The 23,293-nt window shown below is 43.5% G+C and overlaps 1 protein-coding gene across 6 annotated transcripts in view; it reads right to left on the bottom strand.

The window, feature by feature from the left end:
• Nucleotides 1-23,293, bottom strand: part of SLC5A7 (solute carrier family 5 member 7) — a 336,327-nt gene that overhangs the window by 120,322 nt on the left and 192,712 nt on the right. Inside the window, exons 1-4 of one of the 6 annotated variants that reach the window (XM_033949059.1) lie at nt 14,511-14,630; nt 14,317-14,408; nt 12,286-12,514; nt 8,747-8,860 (exon numbers count right to left, since the gene is read on the bottom strand). In XM_033949059.1, the coding sequence (XP_033804950.1) occupies nt 8,747-8,860; nt 12,286-12,463 (292 nt within the window). In that variant the 5' untranslated portion in view covers nt 12,464-12,514; nt 14,317-14,408; nt 14,511-14,630. Of the gene's footprint in view, nt 1-8,746; nt 8,861-12,285; nt 12,515-13,462; nt 13,676-13,701; nt 13,830-14,002; nt 14,035-14,316; nt 14,409-14,510; nt 14,631-23,293 lie in introns of those variants that run through there. The other 5 variants (XM_033949058.1, XM_033949061.1, XM_033949060.1 and 2 more) reach the window with 5 other exon arrangements.

Raw genomic sequence — 23,293 nt, 5'->3', positions numbered from 1 at the left:
CTTGGTATCATCTTTGATATGGAGGGGAAAACAACTGACACGAAGTCAAAGACTCAATGGCCCAGGGGGGTTGAATAACTAGGATATCGAAAATGGTTGATGCTCCCAGGAGGAAAAAAGGTCTTGGAGTGGCTTGAAGACCCAAAAATGGAAAGTTGACAAAAATGAATCAAACTCGGGTGAAATATGAGACAAACAATGAATTATGAAGAAAACAATGAACAATAAGAACTGGAAGGCACAAAAGAAAAAAAAAAAGATTGATGTGCTGAAGAGAGAAAACTGAAGACACAGTTTCTCAGCTCTGCAGAAAAAGTACAGTTACTTACCATAGCAGGTGTTATCCAGGGACAGCAGGCAGCTAATCTCACAAGTGGGTGACTTCATCCAATGGAGCCTCGATGCGGACGCCTCACAAGCAGACTTGCTTGAAGAAACTCGAAGTTTCGAGTCACCCGCACCGCGCAAGCGCGAGTGCTTTCCCGCCCAGCACAGGGCGCGTCTCCTCAGTTCAGATAGCTAGCAGAGAAGCCAACCCGGGGAGGTGGGTGGGATGTGAGAATAGCTGCCTGCTGTCCCTGGATAACACCTGTTATGGTAAGTAACTGTGCTTTATCCCAGGACAAGCAGGCAGGTATTCTCACAAGTGGGTGACCTCCAAGCTAACCAAAGTGGGATGGTGGGAGAGTTGGCAACTTAGGAGAATAAATTTTGCAATACTGTTTGGCCAAACTGTCCATCCCGTCTGGAGAAAGTATTCAGACAATAGTGAGAAGTGAAGGTATGAACCGAGGACCAAGTAGCAGCTCTACAAATTTCCTCAATAGGTGTAGATCTGAGGAAAGCCACAGAAGCTGCCATTGCTCTGACCTTATGGGCTGTGACTTTACTGTGAAGGGGTAATCCAGCCTGGGCATAGCAGAAAGAGATACAAGCTGCTATCCAATTGGAAATGGTACGCTTCGAGATAGAACGTCCCAACTTGTTCGGATCAAAGGAGACAAAAAGTTGAGGAGCAGATCTGTGCGGTTTGGTGCGTTCCAAATAGAAAGCCAAAGCAAGTTTACAGTCCAGAGAATGAAGAGCTGATTCTCCAGGATGAGAATGAGGCTTTGGAAAAAACACTGGAAGAACAATGGATTGGTTGAGATGAAATTCCGAGACTACTTTAGGAAGGAATTTCAGATGAGTGCGAAGAACCACCTTGTCATGATGGAACACTGTAAAAGGTGGATCCACAACCAACGCTTGAAGCTCACTGACTTGTTGAGCAGAAGTGAGGCCAATGAGAAACACCAGTTTCCAAGTGAGATACTTCAGATGAGCCTTGTCAATAGGTTCAAATGGAGGTTTCATGAGCTGAGAAAGAACAATATTGAGGTCCCAAACCACAGGAGGCGGTTTGAGAGGAGGATTGACATTGAAAAGTCCTTTCATGAATCTGGCAACCACAGGATGAGCAGAGAGGGGTTTCCCTTCAAGAGGCTGATGGAAAGCCGCATTTGCACTAAGATGGACTCGTATCGATGTAGACTTGAGGCCAGAATGAGAAAGGTGCAAAAGATAGCCCAAAACTGAAGATAAGGAGGAATGTTGAGGCTCCTGATGATGAGAAAAACACCAAGTAGAAAATCTAGTCCATTTTTGGTGATAGCATTGTCTAGTAGTAGGCTTCCGTGAAGCTTCCAAAACATCCCTCACAGATTGAGAAAACTGTAGAGGAGCTACGTTGAGAGGAACCAAGCTGTCAGGTGGAGAGACTGCAGGTTGGGATGAAGCAGAGATCCCTGATGCTGTGTAAGCAGAGAGGGAAAAACTGGTAGAAGGTATGGCTCCCTGCAGCTGAGTTGAAGAAGAAGGGAGTACCAGGGTTGTCTGGGCCACCAAGGAGCAATCAGAATCATGATGGCACAGTCGGTCTTCAGCTTGACCAGCGTCTTTTGGATGAGAGGAAATGGAGGAAACACATTTAGAAAGAGATTCGTCCAGTCCAGAAGGAAAGCATCCGCCTCGAGGCGATGAGGAGTGTAGATCCTGGAGCAGAACTGAGGCAGTTTGAAGTTGTGGGGGTGCTGCAAAGAAATCTATCTGAGGCGTCCCCCACAGAGAGAAGATGTGATGAAGGGGCTTGGAATGGAGAGTCCATTCGTGAGGCTGTAGAAGACGACTCAAGTTGTCTGCTAAGGTGTTGTCCGCCCCCTGAATGTAGACAGCTTTGAGAAAGGTGTTGTGGCGAATTGCCCAATCCCATACTTTCAGAGCTTCCTGACAGAGGGAGGCAGATCCCGTGCCTCCCTGTTTGTTGACATAATACATGGCGACCTGATTGTCTGTGCGAATGAGGATCACATGGTCGTGAAGATGTTGAAAAGCAGTGAGCGCATTGAAAATCACCCTGAGTTCCAGGAGATTGATGTGACACTGACGATCCATACTGGTCCAATAACCTTGGGTACGGAGACCATATAGATGAGCCCCCCCCCCAAGTGTAAGTTGAAGAATCGGTTGTGAGAACCTTCTGATGGGGTGGCGTGTGAAAAAGTAAGCCTCTGGATAGATTGGAAGAGAGCATCCACCAGCGAAGAGACTGCGTCAGAGCAGGAGTGACCTGGATGTGTCGAGTCAGAGGGTCGGAAACCTGCATCCATTGAGATGCCAGGGTCCACTGAGGAATTCGGAGGTGAAGTCTGGCAAAAGGAGTCCATGTACTGTGGAAGCCATGTGACCCAGAAGAACCATCATGTGTCTCGCCGAGATGGATGGGCGAGAGGAGACTGAATGACACAGATGGAGAAGAGCTTCCAGACGTTGTTGAGGAAGGAACGCTCTGAGTTGGACAGTATCCAGAACAGCTCCGATGAATTGAAGAGTCTGAGCAGGCTGGATATGGGATTTTGGAAAGTTGATTTCGAATCCCAGACTCTGCAGGAACCAGATAGTCCACTGGGTCGCTAGGACGACTCCTTGGGATGTGGAATCCTTGATGAGCCAGTTGTCCAGGTAGGGAAACACCTGAAAACCATGGTTTCTGAGCGCAGTGGCCACCACTACCAGGCACTTGGTGAAAACTCTGGGTGACGAGGCCAGGCCAAAAGGGAGCACTCTGTATTGATAATGAAGATTTCCCACCCGAAATCTGAGGTATTGACGGGAGGCCGGATGGATGGGAATGTGTGTAGGCCTCCTTGAGATCCAGAGAGCATAACCAGTCATTCTGCTCGAGGAGGGGATACAGAGATGCTAGGGTCATCATACAGATCGCCCGTCTTCTTCGGAACAAGGAAGTACCCGGGAGTAAAATCCCTTGTTCTGCTGAGCCAAAGGAACTGGCTCAATAGCTCAGAGCTGAAGCAAAGCTTGAGCTTCCTGAAAAAGGGCGGTCTGGGCAGAATTAGAAGGATACTCTCTTGGAGGATGTTCTGGAGGAACTTGATGGAACTGAAGAAAGTATCCCTCCCTGACAATGGAAAGGACCCAGAGATCGGTGGTAAAAATGATGGCGACGACCTCCGAAAGGGGGAAAAATGGGAAATGGCAGAACGACTGAGGTTATGCTTTCTACTAGACAGTCAAAAAGGCTGAGGAGTCTTTGGTATAGCAGGTGGCTGAGGCTTCTGCTGTTTCTGATGATGCGGCCTCTTGACAGGCTGACGAATAGAAGGAGCCTGTTTAGGTGGAAAACGCCGTTGGTAAATTTGAGGAGGGCGTGCAGGTCGAGGAGGAGCCGGCTTCGGCTTCAGGCGGAGAATAGATGCAAAAGACTTCTCGTGGTCCGAAAGCTTCTTGGTAGTCGCCTCTATAGACTCGTCAAAGAGGTCATTGCCAGCCCAAGGAACATTAGCCAGCTGGTCCTGCAGGTTAGGATCCATGTCGATGGTCCGGAGCCATGCCAGACGCTGCATGGCCACCGAGCAAGCAGTAGCTCGAGCAGAGAGCTCAAAAGCATCATAGGAGGACTGAAGAAGCTGTAGCCGGAGTTGGGACAAGGATGCAAGGACTTCTTGGTATTCAAAATGCGCACAGGAATCCAGATAGGGCATGAATTTTGGAAGGATGGAGAGAAAGAACTCAAAGTAAGTGATGAAATGAAAATTATAGTTGAGGACTCTGGAGGTCATCATAGAGTTTTGGTAGATGCGACAACCAAATCTGTCCATCATTTTGCCTTCCCTTCCCGGAGGAACAGTGGCATACATCTGAGAAGGGTGAGAATGTTTCAAAGAAGATTCAACCAGAAGGGATTGGTGAGACAATTGAGTGTTGTCAAACCCCTTATGATATACAGTCCTGTATCTGGAATCCAATTTGCTTGGAACAGCTGGAATGGAATAAGGAGTTTCCAGACAGCGGACGAAGGTTTGATCCAAAAGCTTGTGAAGAGGAAGCTTGAGGGATTCAGCCAGAGGTTGAGGGAGATGCATGGTCTCGAGATACTCCTTGGAAAACTTAGATCCAGTGTCAAGTTGAATATCTAAGTCAACTGCCATCTGACGCAGAAAAGATGAAAAAGACAGCTGATCTGCCAAAGCCTGGCCTCGAGAGGGACTCGAGGATGTCGAGGCAGCTTGCTCCAGTGAAGAAGGAGATCTGGATGGAGAAAAAGAACCCACCGGGACTTCGAGATCCGGAAGCGGAAGGGTCGATGCAGGTGGTGGGGAATATTGAAGGAAAGGCTGCTTCCGATGAGGCGAGGCATGCCTGGATGAATGCTTCGAAGAATGCCTTGATCTATGATGCGAGCTGTGCCTAGAAGCAGGCCTCGACAATCGAGGAGAGCGTGTCCCAGTCGAAGTCCCCAGAGAATGGATGGGGCTTGAGGCTGTGGAACGAAGCAGAAGAGGCTGAGTGGAAGAACCTCGAGGCACTCGCAAAGACTCTGCTCCTTGCATCGAGTGTAAGGGTTCCAATGGAGGCATGGGCAAAGACTCTGCTCCTTGCGATGCATGCCGAGATGCCAGACCAGACACTCGCAGAGACTCTGCTCCCTGCAGAGAGTGTGCAAGCGACTGAGGCACAGGTGGTGGCTCGACCTCTCGGGAGACCTCCGAATGCCCAGGCAGGATTTGTGAGAGAAGCTTCGGCCCCATGGTAGTAAAGAGCTGAATGAATTGCTTCTCTAATAAGGTCTGGAACGAAGCTGGAACGGGCTTCGTGCTCCCTCGAGGCAGTGTGAGAGTGCTTGGACTTAGAAGCCTTGGGCACTTTAAGCACCACCAGGGGAATGGGCTGCTGTGCTATCTGACCTGAAGAGACAGAGGAAGGCACTACAACAGGCGTCGAAGACATAGCCGGTACAAACGAGGCAGGTTTTATGAGGCTCGGAGCAGAAGCTATGGAAGCCTGGAGAGCATCGGATGATGTCGAGGGCGAAGCACCTCTCGACGATGAAAGCTCCATCGAAGACTCCATGCTGAAAAGCTGCTCCCACAGGATGCAACGACGCTTGAAAGCCTGAGACTTAAATGTTGAGCAAGGTCGGCACGATTTCGGAAGATGTTGAGGCCCGAGACACCGAAGACAGCATCGATGAGGGTCCGTCAGGGAAATCGCGCGCTGGCACTTGGAACACTTTTTAACCGGTTGCAGGCCGGGACATAGGCCGAAAAAGCGCCACCGCAAGATCGAAGCCGCGGGGCTGCAGCCACGTGGCCTGCCCGGTCAAACGGACGGAAGAAATTTTTTTTAAAAAAAGAATAAAACAAAGAAGAAAACCAGCGATTCTGAGTAAAAATAACACAAAACCGCGGACAAAAGAAGGCACAAGTGAAAATACTTCACACAGAGAGTCGAAGACGGACTTCTCGGCTCCGCGGAAAAGTAAGAACTGAGGAGACGCGCCCTGCACTGGGCGGGAAGGCACTCGCGCATGCGCGGTACGGGCGACTCGAAACTTTGAGTTTCTTCAAGCAAGTCTGCTTGTGAGGCGTCCGCATCGAGGCTCCATAGGATGATGTCACCCACTTGTGAGAATACCTGCCTGCTTGTCCTGGGATAACAAAGAACTGATATTCTCTCAGGTAGGAACATATTGGCATGCATATGGTATTGACACTGCCTAAAGATTTAAATTGACAGTAGAGGGTTCTGTGGATGATGTCACCCACATATGAGAACATCATGCTCGCTTGTCCTTGGAGGAAAAAGCTTGATGCTATAAAATCCCTCAGACATTGTGATAAAGTAGAAAAGTACAAGAACAGCATTAATAACAGAACCATCAGTGTCAACTGACTATTCTACACTTTGGGACAAATTCTACATATGTTGCCTTAAAAATCAGTGCTGACTGGTGAGGCACTAAGCACGATTCTATGCAAGTTATGTGCACCTTATAGAATCACACTTAGCACTGGTATGCATCATAACTTTTAAGACACAGAATAGAACAGGGGAAACAAAACCACAACTCCATTGCAGGCGTTAGTTTTTTGGCTTGCCGCAGGGGTTAGTGTGTGATGAAATGTCCGATGCGCTAACACCCTTAGTGCACCTTGATAAAAAGAGCCCTTTATAGTAACCATGCCCTTTAAAATACCTTGGGACCTCTCCTGAGTTTAAAGAGGCATTAACCATTTTCATAAAAATCCCTAGTCTGAATCATTGGTCAGGCAACTGAAATAAACAGTCAGTGATAGATGAAACAATCTTTCCTAATGTATAAAAATTTATATTTATGAAAATACATGATAAAAATATTATTTTATATCAGTAATATTAAATTAATTAAGGAGTAGTTTTGTAACCACACGTACTGGTGAAAATATATGTGCAAGCTTTTCACTTTGCAGGATTTTCAAAATAAACATAGCTTGACAATTAGTGCTGGAAAAATACCTACACACATTTACACCTGTTAATTTGTGCAGATACTACTTTTTTCTGGGTAAAGCCAGGTGCATATTTTTCAGAGTCAAAAAGTTACATGCAGTTCCAAACTCCACCCTAGTCCCACTCTTAGAAATGCTTCCCTCAACAGCATGTCAAAGTTTAAGTGAAATGCTAGTATTGCATCGTTTTACTTGTCCATAGGGCAAGTCTATTTCAGAGGGTAAATGGAAGTGTACAGCTGCACAATAGTGACCTCATTGTGAGACCATCAAGGTGCATCTGCAAGGTAGAATGCCACAATTAAAATGTGTGCTGGGGGAATTGTTTGGGATTTGAACCCATGACCTCTGGAAGATAAGCATACTTAGGATTCAAATCCCTGGCTTTTGGACAATGAAAGCAGCACTTTAAACCACTGAGCTAGAGCTGCTTTCTCTCAAGATGCCTCTGATATCTAAGCTATGATATCACCGGGCAGTCAGAGACACCTGACTGGAAGCTGCTGTGGCTCAATGGGTCATTGGTTCAAATCCCAAACAAGTCCCCCAGCACACATTTTAATTGTGGCATTCTACCTTGCAGGTACGCCTTGATGATCTCACAATGAGGTCATTATTGTGCAGCTGAACACCTCCATTTGCAATGAACTAGAAGCCATGCTAAGGTCTGTGTTTCTGTTTTTAACCTTTTGCAAATGAACTTATCTACTCAATCTATATATATATATATATATATTGTCATGTGTTGTTTGCTGAATGAACCTGTTTCAAGAATGAGCTAATTGGAACACTCTTTAGTGAGAAAAAAAGGGTTGTTTTTTTAGCAAGAAACATAAAGCTGTGTTTTTCATGTGCTATAATTAGCAAATTATATTGTTTGGCCAGAAAACTAGTAGGTTTTGCATGCAATATCTTTGTATTGATGTGCCCTGTTTACGTGGTGGCTTATTAAATGTATTTTGAGTTTACTAAAGGAAAAATAAAACCCCAGAAATCTACTTAGCAGATCACATTAAGGATGTCCAAAGCCCGCCTAAATTCTGTCCATAGAACTCATGTCTATCTAAAGCCCAAAACACACTAAAAAGTAGACCTGCTTTTCATTAGTCTACAATTTTGGCATTAGATGAATGCAGTATGGCACCCAAATATATGTAAATGAGTGGAGAGATGTCCACATCAAAGACTCTCCCACACCATGTCTATGCCTTGCCCATGCCTATATGGTTAGGCGCAGTTATTCCCAAAGGGCGCCCACAGAATTGTGGACGAATCTTGGAACTCGCGTTCACATCCTTTGGGTGTCCAACTACCAATTATTGATTAAGGCCCTTAAATCGCTCATTAACCACTTAACTTTTGGTAGGACTTAGGTGCCTTTTATAGAATCAGGCCCATTGTGTGCTTGCCTTATTGGAGCACAATATATGCACGTCATAGACACATTTCACATGCAACTGTAGCCATGAAGTGCTTTTACAGCAGTTTCCTTTTCATGTTGACTTCTTCCCCCCCTTCCCCCAAAAAACCCTATTATAATTTATAGGAATGGTGCATTCAAAAAATTTTTTTTATGATGAGCCATAGCCAGAAATATACACCTGAGACATGCTTTGCACAGTATCAATACCCCTGGATCAGCCGGTAATTTTTGGTTGTCAAAAGCCAGCGATGATATAGAATTGTCTAGAGAGCACCTTTAAATATTGATGAGCCCATTTTACTACCACTTTAATATTTATGATCTCATTGTAATAGATTTGCATGGCAGAGTCGGAGTCTGCCAGTGAGCTGTTATGATAATCGGCTGGTAAAATACTGCCCTGCTAAACCGGCTCGAGCCGGCTTAGCAATCATCGTTAAAGGCACAATAAGGTATGAGAATCCTCCTCTTAATTCTTATTTTTATCTTTGCTTACCTACAACTAGACTGAGTGAATATCCAATGGGTGCCTGAGCCCAAGCCAGACCATAGTTTGGAACATAGATGGCTTCTGCAGTTCCGTTGATATAACCTCCTCCGACCCAGGTAGCTGAAAACAGAATAAATATATGTAAACTATCACATAAAACAAAAAGAAATAAAATGTCACCAGGGAATTTTGGTCAGACCTAGCTTAAATAAATCAAAGACAATTAAAAAAAAAAGAAAAACATTTATCACATTTGCCAGCAGTGGCACCACACCTTTGGATTTTTGTTTTCTTACTCAGATTGCCATATTGTATTAAAAGAGATGCTCTTTTATACTGTTAAGCTTTGATGATTATCTACATGCTGATTCCAGAAATCCAAAATGCACTTTAATCAATTAAGCAAATAGAAACTTGTTTTCTTGCCTAATTGATAACATAAAAAAAAGAGTCAGAAGAATTTTAAAAAAAATTTAAGTGAAGCTTTCTGTTATGGGGTCCCTTTTATCAAACTGCGCTACAATTTTTTAGTGTGAATCAACATGGTAAATGCTCTGATGCTCACTCGCCAGCCTGCGCTAAAAACCTCTAGCGCAGGTTGATAAAAGGGGAAGGAGAGGATAATTTGTAGAGCTTTAAAACTAACCCCCCCCCTTTACTAAACCGCAATAGCAGTTATTAGCGGAGGGAGCTGCGTTGAATGCTCTGCACTGCTCCCGACGCTCATAGGAACTCTATAAGCGCCACAAGCAGCGAGAAGCATTCAGCGCGGATCCCTGCACTAATAACCCTATCGTGGTTTAATAAAAAAGGGGGGAGGGAAGTGTTTTTGTGTTCAAATGATCAAATATTTAACCCTATTGTTACTTACACAAAAGTTAATAGTCGCACACAAAGGTGTCACATAAGGCGGTCAGAATTTACTAATAAATGTACAGTATATCTTTTTGCAATGTCTAAAATATGGATATCAGCCATATAGTTATTTACATTATTTACTTCTTTCATTTCGCCTCCAGAAAGAGAGAAATGCAAAGGAAATTTCAATCATCTGAAGGATCAAAAAGACTAACGGGCTTAATTCTACTTAGGTCACCTAAAAAAAAAAATAAGTGCCAACCAGTGTGGCGCTAAGCATGATTTTATAAAAGTTAGGTGCACTGTATAGAATCACGCTTAGTGCCACCTAGCGTCATTAGACATTGTTAAGAATCCTAACTTTAGCACACATTTATGCCAGGGTTTCCTTCAGCTAAATACCCAAGCTTAAGTTAGGTGCCCAATGGCACCTAATTGAAAAATATACACCTCTGCCCCTAAACCATGTCCACTTTTAGGTAGGCGCTTTGGACTAAGGGCTAGATTCACTAAGCTTACCGATCGAATACTGATCAGTTTGCGGCACCAACCCGATTCACTAACCTCGTGGCTGATCCGATTCCGATCCGCGCATGTAAATGAGGGGAAATGAGGGTAAACGGCATGCAAAGTAGGAAGGACGCGATTCACTAAACTTTTTAAGGAACACCGACTGGGCTGGCTGATCAAAAAAGAAGTGACTGGCGGGAACCAGTTGCTCACGACCTTTCCTGCTCTCTGCTCCTACAGCCCTCTAATGATTTATTGAATTGGTAAGGAGAAATGAATGAACTCGCTGATATGACAGCGGTGACAGAAAGTGAGCAGGAAAACACTGGCGATTTTGTTTCCAGTGTAGCCTTTCGGGTCTGTTTGCTTGCAAAAATAACCCACCCCATCTCCTCACAGTAACAAAAAAGCATGGGATTTTCTGTATGTCCTTGTTTTGTGTCTCCAATGTCAACATTTGAGCAGCACGTTTATTTGGGGAATGGAGATCAAGAAATCGAGTAAGACGTGAGTGAAACTTTTCTATTTGAAGGTTTTTCATAGGCGCATTTCGGTTTTGGCCTTGTCGCCCTGTGCCCCGAATCTCCTCTTGCTGCCCCGATTCTCCTGCCCTTCCCCCGTAGTGCGAGCCTATGGTTTTAACCCGCGGGTTAAAACCATGGGCTCACAAAGTATTAAATAAGGAAAAAAAAGCAAAAAAAAAAGCAGCTCGCAGCTCTGTAAGCCTGTGCAGACCATCTACAGACAAAGATGGTCTGCGCATGCTTCAGGATTGCTCACTAGTGATCCATGTGGTCAGTGGGAGGTGTTCCTCCGATCGCCCCCATTTGCATGCTGACCCTCTGTGAATTTGTCGGTCGGCCATGGATCGGGCACGATCGAGCTGGTTAGTGAATCTAGCCCTAAGTGCTTACTTTTTTTTTTTTTTTTTTTTTTATAGAACTGTGTTTTTTAAATTGGATGCTTAAATTTCAATTACATCCAATTAATGGCAATTATGAGATGTTGATTGCCAATTATAGCACCAATTAAGTTTATCAACCAATTAAGGCCCTCTTACTAAGCTTCGGTAGAGGTTTCTGCTGTGGCCTGGGATGCTAAATGCTCCGACGCTGCTCCAGCGCTTATAGGAATTCTGCAAGCATTAGAGCAGTGTCGGAGCATTTAGCACTCCAGGCCATGGTAGAAACCTCTATCATGGTTTAGTAAAAAAAAAAAAAAAAAAGGGCGGGGGGGGGTATTTTAAGCACTTACATCAGCTAGGCGGACTACATAGAATTTACTAATAAATGTACAGTATATCTTCTTGCAATGTCTTAAAAATCAAAATACTGAATCGTGAAATTCAGGCCAACTTTACCACAGAGTAACTTAATTTGGTTTATATATAAATTTTTGTATTTCTAGATATTTATTTCTAGATATGTATATCTGGATACTTCAGCCAAAGGAGCTCAGAGTGGATTAGGACATTAACATTAAAACACTTTGATGCACAGCTGTTTAAGCATTGACCAAATATAAATGCAAGGAATAAATAAAACCTTATTTGTTCATACCAGTAATCCAGGTTATTACTTCTCTATTCATAATTTTAGAAGTACAAAGATGTGTTATTTGGACAGATTGCCAGACAGAAGGTCCTAATGCTAGCTTAAAATATTTAGTTTGTTTTTGATAACCTTATTGCATATTTTCATTCTACCATACAGTTCATCAGAAATTCAGCTAAATCTATTGTTAAAAGAACCGTTTGGAATTACTACTGTACAAGGGAGTGCTGAAAAGTTCTCAGCCCAACCTTGAAGAGAATGATGTGGATATGGTTCAATCAATGATCTGAAACAATGTAAAAACAAACAAACAAGCAAACATAGAATTTCTCTTTCTGCAAATTGGCACTTCAGGAAATAAGGTAACAGTCTTTATAGCTACAGTAGCAAAATAACACTCAGAATTTAGGAAGTTGGTTGGTTGGTGGGGTTCAGAACTTTTCAGCACCCCTCTCATAGTACAGAGGCACCAGTACTGTGAACAATGCAATGCGTAGGGCAGAAAATGCTTCTCATCCATACACAAAGCAATATTTCAGTGTGACATTATTAGTAGCAATTATTTATCTTTCTAGATATTAGTTGAAACAAGCAACAAAGAGCATGAGGGATTCCAAAACATACCAGTCATGGTAAATCCGCCGACTATTAAACCTATATCTCTCCCGCCAACCATAATGGCTTCACGGGGATCTTCACCACTGGTAACGTTTTTGGTTTTCCAAGCAGCCCATAATCCAACAAAAAGGATTGCCAGGTAAAATAGGACAAGCGCAACCAGTCCTGTCACGTGGAAAGCCATCTTCGGCTGGCGATCAGGATAACTCCCTCAGCTGCTATTTCATTAAGACCTCTGGAGAGAATACAATAATAAGTTTAGATATTTGCTGGCAACAGGGTGGTAAATCTTGCATGCTGAGGGAGACAGTTACACAGAGAAAGTCAATTTGAATGCAGATGCAAAGTTAAATTAAGGCATCAGTTTAAATGAATGAATGTGTTTATTTTAATTGATCACCAAAGCAGTACATTTGATTAATATTTGAAATAATTTGCTCATCTGTCGTTCTTTGTCAGGCTTCAAAGACAATTCATCCTACTCGATTTGTGGGGAAAAAAGAGTCAAAATGTTATGTCTTTAAAACAGTTGCTATAAAAATAAAGGTAAAAAAAAAATGTTATTTTTAACTAAAACCTTTTAAATTTAAACCTTTGCTGAGATTTCAGCAGGCAGAAAAGAATGTCTTAACTTACGGGAACTGGAAACCAACATTACTCAGTTCAATTAAACTACTGAATGGAAAACTAGTGTTATAATAGATCATCTAGTGCGAATTTAATTTACATAATTAAGGTGATCTTTGATTCTCCTAAACTACATATGGGCTCGCAGGAGACATCCAGATGCTTGCAGTTTTGCTAATGGAGCAAAGGAGTTCTGTAGATAGAGAGCATCTTTACGATCCTTCAATGAACAAATTAGATGAGGTTTAAACCTACTGGGGGGAATAAATTCGCCACCCTTCAGTTAACAATCTGACGCCTCGGCAACTGCTCTACAGCGCGCACACTGTGAACTGTCGCCACGAAATGATAACCTGTGTGGCGCGTTAAAAGAGTTCGGTTACAGAAATACATTTATTCAATTCGTTTTCTATCCCGTTTCTCCCCCCCCTCCCCCCCCCCAAAGAACTCAGGACGGGTTACGTTGGATGTGTTCAGTAACGCTAGAGAATAATAATAAAAGAAAGATTAAACTCCCTCCCCCTCCCGTTACCCTTAAACAGCTGGAATTCGCAACCTGTTGCCATTTTTTTTTCTCCCTCCGCGCTCCTACAGCCACCCCCAAATAGCTGCGCCGATGTGCTCCGGCCCCGCAAAGTTCCCAACGGCTGATTGTAGATTGTTTTCTTTTGAGTTCCGAACACAGGCAGACGCTACGCTCTCCCACCAGGCTGCTTCCACCGTTCCGAATCAATTATTTACCACTCACTCAGGAGGAATTTAAAAAAAAAAAAAAAGCAGGCGGAAGTTCCCTACATCTCTAGCGCCAGTCAACAAAGCTACTTTCCCTCCATCTGGTTCTAGCCCGCGCCAGGAGTCGCATCTCTTCTGCTCTTTAATCGCCTCTTTCGCGGCAGGCTCACTTTTAGTCCCCCCTCAGGGCGCTTTTTTTTTTTTTTTCCTCCGCTAGAACAGCAGACGCGATTCCAGCGCTTCGTGTCCATCCGCGGACCGAGAGCGTCTGAGGAATTCTGCTGCCCCGTGCCAGGCGGGGCGGGGGGGGGGGGGGGGGGGCAAGAGAAGTGGAAGCTGTTTCTCCTTCCAGAAGTACACACACCTGCGCAAGGCGAGAACCCTTCAGTCCCCGGGATTACTTTTCCCCACGCATGCTTTTGAAGTGCATTCCAGCACAGTCTGTGAGCGCATTCGGTCCAAAGTATAGGAAGGTCAAATGGGAATTCATTTCAAACTCACTTGAGGAGAGCTATAATGAGAATGCACGATATATATTCACCACACAGCAAATGTTATCGTTCTCCCTCTCTCCCCTCCTCCCCCCAGGCTTTAGCTTACACAAAACAAGCAAAAAGAATCATAACACTAGTAAGAATAGTTGTTCAAATTCTCTCTTTAGGAAGTAGTCCCTCCTACCTTATATTCCTTTTAAGATGTCCAGCTTTCCAGTATCGCAGTTGCCTGTGGCTCTCTCAGCAGGTGGATCAATGCTTGATAGCCTGTCTGCCCTGACAGGGAGCAAGACAAAGCAAAACAATTTTTTTGGTTGTACATTCAGGGTGGGACTCTACAGATCGTTGAGCTTCTAGTATATTGAAAATTGTGCATACATTTTACTTATTCCTGAAAGACACCCTTATAAAAGAAGAGGATGCTCGTCAGAGCTCTAAAGAAGTACGTCAAGGATCTTATGAACATGGAGATGAATGGAAATGCATCCTTGTGAAATGAGATGGGTTGGAGTCAAGAGGGGAGGGAGGACTGTGAGCCACAGCAGTGAACCAAAAATAGCAGCGTACCTTACGATATCTGTGCATGGATCTGTCCTTGGTCCTGAACGAAAGTGGTTCTATCTGACGCATAACAATGAAAAGCATTGCACTTTCCTTATTGATGTCCATTACTTTCCACCCCCCCCCCTCCCCCAACTTTTTCAATAAGTATTTCTAGTGTGGATATGCAGATGATCTTCAGTGTACTTGATAAGTCTCCTTTCTTTTACAAGAAATATCACTGCCCACTTTAGGCCGATCTAACAATACAGACATCGCTTGTTCCACTTCATTCCTCAAAAAGGGTATTATTTCCTAAAGGAAGGAATCAGCAGTACTTCATATTATTGTTTTGTAATCAGCCCATTTACCTATGAAAACCAGCTGGCCACCATTTGGGCCCCAGGGAACTAGGTAACCCCCAGAGTGCTTTTTGCAAATCTGTTGTGGGGTTGTGGAGTCATCTTGTGGTACTGTACAGAGATGCCAGGTTGAGCTTTCTATAAATGTGAATTACATGACAGCAGATGAGAATAGCAAACTTTATTAACTACAGAAAATCAGTAATCATATTAAAAAAGCAAAAACAATCTGAAACTGAGGTAAAGTTAGTTTGAAGCAAAGAAACATTTATATTTATGATGACAAGGGGCCGCTGAAAAGTTCTCAGTCCAACCCACACAGTTAGGGCAGTCTCCATTGAGGGCTATACACTTAGTCCAGTGATTTTTCCATTTTTTTCATTCTGTTGGAAAAATAGAGAATGTAAAAAGTGGAAAAATCGTTGGACTAAGAGCTCGATTCACTAACCTGCCTGATCATGACCGATCCGTGTTCAATCCGGGCAGGGCCGATTGATTCTGGAAGGCAGAATATTCTAATGGGAGCGATCAGAGGCACACCCCCATCCACCGACATGGATCGCTAGGTAGCAATCCTGACGCATGCACAGACCATCTACTTTGCCTGTAGATGGTCTGTACATGTGTTTGCTGTCTGTTTTTTAAAACTTTTTTTTTTTTTACTGGCCCTGACTCACCTTCTCTCTGCCACCTTCCCTGCAGTGCGAGCCTGTAGTTTTAACCTGTGGGTTTAAAGCGGGTTAAAACCATGGGCTCGCACTGCAGGAAAGGGTGGCAGAGAGCAGGTCACAGCAGAGAGCAGGAGAGCTGGGGAGCCAGAGAGAGAGTCGGGGAGGCAGAGAGCAGGTTGCATCAGAGAGCAGGAGAGTGGGGGAGCCAGAGAGAGAGTTGGGGAGGCAGAGAGCAGGTGTATTGTAGGGCTGGCAGGACAGTCAGAAAGGACATGAGCGACTGGTCCCCAGCAGTCGCTTCTTGTTGATCGGCCAGCCCAGTCAGTGTTCAAGAAAAAAAGTTTAGTGAATTTCATCCCTGCCTACTTTGCATGCCGTTTCCCCTCATTTGCATGCATGGATCAGAATCAGATCGGTACACAGGTTAGTGAATTGGGTCGGAGAGAAATCGGGTCGCAAATGGGTTGCAAACCGATCGGTACATGATCAGTTTGCATAGTGAATCTAGCTCTTAGATCGCTTTCCAGAGAACCTTGGTGACTTAAGCGAAGAGCAAGGTGAAAGAATAAAAACAATGGAAGCCAGATCCCAAGGAAGATGTGATGCATGCATGATGGCAGACTATTGTTGGAATCTTATGCCGGAGTGCCTTGGCAGATCCCACTTTTGGAAGTCTTACAAAAGGAGCTTCTTGTGTGGTGAATGAATGCAAAGTTTGTATTTTTTGGTAAGAAATAAGCAGATTTTCACGTTGTACACTTTTTTAAAAATTTTTTTATATGCTTCCTTCATGCTTAAAAGATATTAATTTAAACACTACAAGGGGCATAATTAAAAAAATATGTCTAAGTCCAATTTGGATGTAGGGTGCTAGTCACCTAAAGTCAGCAGAAGTAAAATGTCCATTCTCGAAAAATACCTTTTTTTCAAAAATCATCCAGGCATTTGATCATCCAGACCACTACTACATCTATCATTATACTATATTCTCGACCAAAAATACATCCAAGTCAGAAATGTACAGAACAAGACCTTTTGGACATGGGAGGGGCCAGCATTGTGATGGACTGGCCACCTAGACATAACAAGAAAACAGTGGGGGCACCTTACAGGGCACTACTGTGAACTTCACAAAAAGGGTGCCCCATAAACATCTCACCAGAACTCTCTTATAGGTCATGGTGAGCCCCCCAAACACTCCCCAAACCCACTCTACCCACCTGTCTACAACCCCAACAGCCCTTATGGTTACAGCTGGCTGTATGACAGTACAGTAGGGTTTTGGGGTTTTTTGGTGGGCTCACATTTTGCACCATTAATGTAGTGGTTAGAGTGGCTTAGGGGTCTGGGTTTTCCTCTCTATGGTTCACTAGCCCACCCCCAAGTCTACTTAAGAAACTTCTGTGCAGCTCTACTAGGCTTTCCTATGCCAGGTGCTGATGTTCTGGAGGCAGGTATGTATGTTTTTATTCTGATTTTTTGTGGCTGTGTGTGTGGGGGGTGGGGGGGGGAGGGTCAATGAACACAGGGTGAATGTATGTGTGTGTTTTTACTTTGTCCCTGCAGTGGTTATCTGGTCACTTTGGATACCTTTTGGGCACTTATACCTGTTTTTAGATCACCTAAGTCACAACGTATAAGTTCCATCCAGGCAGCCTTGTCCAACTTTCGATTATCACTGGAGGATGACTAAGTCTAGGTTAGCCCACATCCTGCCCTATATCCCCACCTAACCACTCCTCCTAAAATGACCCTTTCAGCTCTGAGTGCACAGTGGGATTCTGAGGCCTAAAAAGTCCATGGATACGTCTAAAAACACGGTTCCCTTGGCTGCAGCTGGATTAAAAGTCTAAGATGTGACTCTCTGTTTTATATAGCATAGAAAGTGCTGAATTTTACCAGCCTGTCTCATACACACACACACTGCTGTTTCTGCAGTAACAATAGGTGTCTCCCTTATCTCCTAACTCTCACAAATGGAATGTGCTCAAACCCTCTCTAATTACAGTACCATGAGAAACCTTCCTCGGACCTTCCTCGGTAAGACATGAAACAGTACAGGAGATGTAATGCAAGTTGAAAAACAACTTGCTCTCATAAAAGTATGTTGAAAGACTGCCTAAATGTTTGGCGCAGATATTGCAGCTAAAAAACAACAAGGATTGAAGCAGACATGGAGATTCACACACAGTGGCCAAAGTGACCACATATGGGCATAGCAGCCAGAAAGGCTGGACTACCATAGACTTAAAACATCCTTGCTTACACAGCCTCAGACACCTCGTGTTCATGGATTCGTGGCCCTTCCTGCTCTCTGCTGCCTGTGCTTCTAGGTCAAAACCCAAAACTCTAACATTCCCCACCCATTGATAAGTTATTTATTTTTTCTCAGCCTTTAAGTTACAAATGGAAAGCTTATGCTTATTTGGTGGCACGTATAATAAGAACAGCTAATAACCCCAAACCCCCAGCTACTAAAAAAAATGGTGTCCTCCCTCAGGGTTCTTTGTAAATGTAGGAGACAGATTTTTCAACTTGTATGTGTATGTGCCAGCCTTTACATAGGAATGTACAGTATAGCAGACTTTACAAATTCTGCATATCCAGCAGAAGCTAATTATTTTTAGATTTTTGAGGTGGTTTTAATGTCTCTGGCACCATTGGTCTCTACTCCACATCCCAGGTTCAAATGAGTAGTTAGCTGACATCTGTGTGCATCTTGAAGTAGGGTATATATGCAGTAAGAGAAATGTTCTGGTGTATAGGCAGTAGCATAGTAAGGGTGAGTGGCACCTGGGGTGGTGGCGCCCCTCTCCCACACCTGCCGTGCATGCCCCCCTTCCCTTTTTAACTTCTCCAGCGTTTGCAGCATGCCCACGTCGGTGGCTCGCCCTTTTGACGTCACTTCCTAGGTGTAGGTCCCGGAAGTGATGTCAGAGCTGATGCCGATGCGGACAGCAACCTCATGCTGTGGAAGTAAAAAAGGTACGGGGGAAGGCAAGGGGCTCGTGTACAGGGCAAGGAGAGTAGGAGGGGTGCCGTGTCCTTGGGAAGACCATGCCCAGGGCGGTTCCCAGCACTCCCTCTTACTGCACCACTGGGTATAGGTGAATTTGCATTGCAGAATAGGAAAGACAAGCACATTTTTCAGCCCTGCCCAAACCATGCTCCTGTAGAACTGTGCTTGTTGTGGGTATTCCTATGTAAGAATGGATGTGCATGGCTATTTATATATGCAAATCAACTTTAAACATGTTTAAACAACACCTCACCTTTCTCAAATGACCTAAGTATTCTTAACTAACTGAAGGGTTCATCAAAAAAGGGTTCATCTCCTTCTTCCTCTCCCTCCATAATTCCTTCCTGTGTCTTGCATACTGCCTCACTCTCTTTTGCACACTCACAGGGTCACAGACTATGGGGCTCATTTTCAAAAGAGAAAAACATCCAAAAAGTGCCCTACTGCTCTGTGTGGCCAGTCTACTAAAAGCACCTGCCCTTCCTAAATCCCAATGGTGTGATAAAGAGTGTGAGCCTATCAAAACTCACCGAAAACCTACTGTACCATTATATAGGTGATGCCTGCAGGCATAAGGGCTATATGGTTGGTAGACAGTTGAGTGCAGTTGATTTTGAGTGAGTTTTGGAGAGCTCCCCATACAATGTAAGGGGGTTATGGTGGGATATGTATCTGGGACCCTTTCTGTGAATTCACTGCAGTGCGAGAATTCGTGGGAGCCATTCAGGAAGCTGCTCAGTACCAAACAACAGTGCCCAAAACGCACTCCTGCTCAGTACAGCTGAAGCCAGAACTCGTGGCAGTGACTGACTTAGCAGCAGGACAGGAGCGTGGAAAGCTTGCTCCTGCCCGCTACACCTCTGGACCACCAGGGATTCCAGGTACATGGGTCATACGGAAGGCGCAGCAGTATGCAGGATATTGGCAGAGAGGAAGTACAATAGACGGGGTGGGTGGGGGTGGGGGGGGGGCAGGGTACAGAACCTGGCGGTCCTGCCGAAGCCTGCAACAAGTCCGGGAGGGAGGGGGTAGGGGGGGCGCCAGCCCAAATATAAACCGAGACTCTCATTTTGGGACCAATTTTTTGGCCCAAAAATCTCAGTTTATATTCGAGCATATATGGTAGCTTGAGCTGTTTACCACCTGGGCCCTTTTGAAATGTGTTAATCTATAAATTTTTAGAGCGCAGAAATATAGTACATGGTGAGAGAAAAACACAATGCAGCTTATCCAATTGCCCTTCCACAACAAGGAGATAATTCTGTAACTGTGCACTATACATAAGAACCTAAAGGGTGCCTACATATGTGGCACCTATTCTATATACTTTATAGAATACTTGTATACCAGGTTAGTTACGTGCGTATAAATTAGGCGTGAGCATCAATGACAGCCACAGAGCTGGTATAAGTAATTGTTCCTTATGGAGATATGAGTGTAACTTTTAGTATTCTATAAATTATGTGGATTGGAATCCTGCCCAGGCTCCACCCACTATGCCTACCTGTAAAATTCCTGCTATGTATGATATGCACATATTTACAGAACAGTGATTAGGTGGATTTTTTTTTTTATTTCAGTGTGTATGTGCCCACAAACACAGGTACAAACCATCATCCTAAACATTTATGCAAGTTATCAGAGTGAATTACCCCATACTGCTCAGCTGTACAGGCCCTTCAATTTTAGATCAATTCATTCATTCAGTTTTCAATACTGTTCTCCCAAGGGAGTTCAGAACAGTTTTACATGAATTTCCATATAAGTAATCAAGCATTTTCCCCTATCTGTCCTGGTGGGCTCAAAATTTATCTAGTCTACCTGTGGGGCAATGGGGGGATTAGGTGACTTACCCAGGGTCACTCGGAGTGGCGTGGGTTTGAACTCAGAACCTCGGGGTGCTGTAGCTTTAACCATTGAGCCACACTTTCCCCTCATGCCTTACTATCAGTGAAACTGATCTCTTTGTTCCAAGATAACTGAACAACACATTGGACAAAATGTCAAGAATAATTAGGTTACATTGGCCGAAGAGATCCCAAGAGGTAATATATCTTTTTTAAAAATGTACGCATTGACGGGAAGGTTATTTTTTTTCTTTTCAAGACTATGTGGTTAGCATTCTGCTTTAAATCTGTGGAACCTCAGCCAGTGAATCAAAACATTTTGTAAATGCCTTTCTATTTGATTGATTCCAGAAATTTCCATTCTAGTAGAAGACATAATTAATTGATGAAACACTTTAAATATGATATAGTTACAGGCAGCTTGATAGAATTCACTAATGTAATAGAGAACATAATGCCCTTGCACACTATGGAGCTGCATACCAAGTCATTTCAACCACAATTAGTAGGCCTTGCACTTAAATACCTAGAAAAGATGGTCAAGGAAAGCAAGATACCTTTTTATTTTATTTTCAATAACAGCAAGATGCATTGGCTCGCCTTCTCATTTAGTGGCAGACCGAAGAAACAGTGGCAAAAGTTAGGTGCAAAAAAAAAAAAATTAAGCGCTAAACTAGTATTCTAGAAAGGCAAAGCTGGACACTAAGGCGATTCTAGAAACAACGCCCAAAATAGGTGCTGAGGAACACGGCGCATAGTTTCTGTCAATCTTCAGTTAGGTGCCGTTTATAGAATCGGACCTAATGGTGCCTAAATTGGACTTAGGCACCGGGAGGCATCAAAATCTTAGGTGCCCCCTATTTATGCCAAGGTTTTTCTGGGCCTAAATACCGCCCTACATTGAAAACACGCACAAGATCCACCCACCATCTGCCCTTAACTATGCCCACTTTCTGGTAGGCGCTTACCCTAAATTGATAGGTGCCTACCAATTTAAGTGCCTAACTAGCAATTAATTTTAATTTAAACCAATTATTGAGCCAATTAAGCCTGTTATCAGCACTGATTAAACTAACTAATTAACAGGCCAATGAGCATAGTTTATTTTAAAATGGTGTGCATGTTCTTGGGTGTGTGGTATTTCTTTCTTTTCCTTTTACATTACATTACATTAGTGACTTCTATTCCACCTGTACCTTGCAGTTTTAGGCGGATTACATCAAAAGATAACTGAACATTTCCAGGAGAATTACAATTTAGGGGGCTTGTTACATAATTGAGTCTTTGAGGAGAAGTTGTAAGAAAGGTAGAAGTTTGAAGATTACATCAGAAGAAAATTGGACTTTTTCAGGGAAATTACAATTTAGGGGGCTGGTTACCTAATTGAATCGTTAAGGAGAAATTACAAGAGGAGTAGGAATTTAAGGGGGAAATTTTCTAGGGAGGGGGAAGGAAGAGGGGGAGAGTTAGGATATCTGAATAAATCTTTTAAATAGCAAGGTTTTGATTTCTTTTCAAAATGATTTATAGTCGCTTGTTGCTTAGTTTGTTGTACTATGGACTCCTTTTAATAAGGTGCGCTAGCGGTTATAGCGCACGCATCAGATTAGCGCGCGCTATAGTGTGCTCTAGCTGAAAATCTACTACCTGCTCAAAAGGAGGCAGTAGCAGCTAGCATGCACGGCAATTTAGCGTGCGCTATTCCGCGCATTAAGGCCCTAGCGCGCCTTTGTAAAAGGAGCCCTATGTTTACCACTTAGATCCTTGAATGGTACAGGTGGTGTAACAAATCAATAAATAATAATAATAATACTCTGACTGACACTGGATCATCCCAACAATAATCAGATAGTGCATGGCTGGTCAGAGCAGATATTCTGTGGCAAAAAAAAAAAAAGAAATCCTATCCAAAATAAACACATCAAAAATACATTTAAATAATAATAATAGTGCTCAGTAGAAAAACACCACTTAATACCAGCAACGGCATATAGTAAGCAGTGTAACACCATACTTCATCGCACCCGCCCTACCTCCATAAGTGTTAACAGTATTTCAGCATCTCAAAGATATGAAAAAATCACTTATCTTTGATGATGGTTAACTCTGTTTTTCTGGGGGGGTTGTGATCACTGTTCAATATAACCCCCCAGAAAATCAGAGTTAACCATCATCAAAGATACGTGATTTTTTCATACCTTTGATGCGCTGAAATGCTGTTAACACTTATGGAGGTAGGGCGGGTGCGATGATGTTTGTTTGTTTATTTCTCACCTGCCCTTATCCAGGGCGAGTTACATATTAACATACAAAATAAAAGATTTACATTTATCATACAAAACATTTCAGAGACACACTATAATAAATTACATATTTATATATCAAATCAAATTACATATAACATACATGTCGCATCAATGACGAATTTCAATTTAAGGCCAAAACTTGCCAAACCCACACATACATCAAAATATAAAATTCCATAAATCATACAAGTTGCCTCAATAACAGACATCAATAAACCATCAATAAACCAAATCAAACAAACGAGACCATTAAACATCTCTGTGACCAGCACTCAAGAGTCATCACTCCTTCACCCTCAACCAAACTCGAACCCTATGGGCTCCTTTTACGAAGGCGCGGTAGCGATTTAACGCACGTAATACTGTGCGCTAAACCGCCAGCCGTGCTAGCCGTTACCGCCTCCTCTTGAGCAGGC

The sequence above is a fragment of the Geotrypetes seraphini genome, chromosome 6, assembly GCF_902459505.1.
Source record: "Geotrypetes seraphini chromosome 6, aGeoSer1.1, whole genome shotgun sequence".
In the NCBI taxonomy this organism is placed as follows: Eukaryota; Metazoa; Chordata; class Amphibia; order Gymnophiona; family Dermophiidae; genus Geotrypetes; species Geotrypetes seraphini.
Note: the sequence above shows the minus strand (reverse complement) of the source record. Positions and strands in the feature narration are given on the sequence as shown.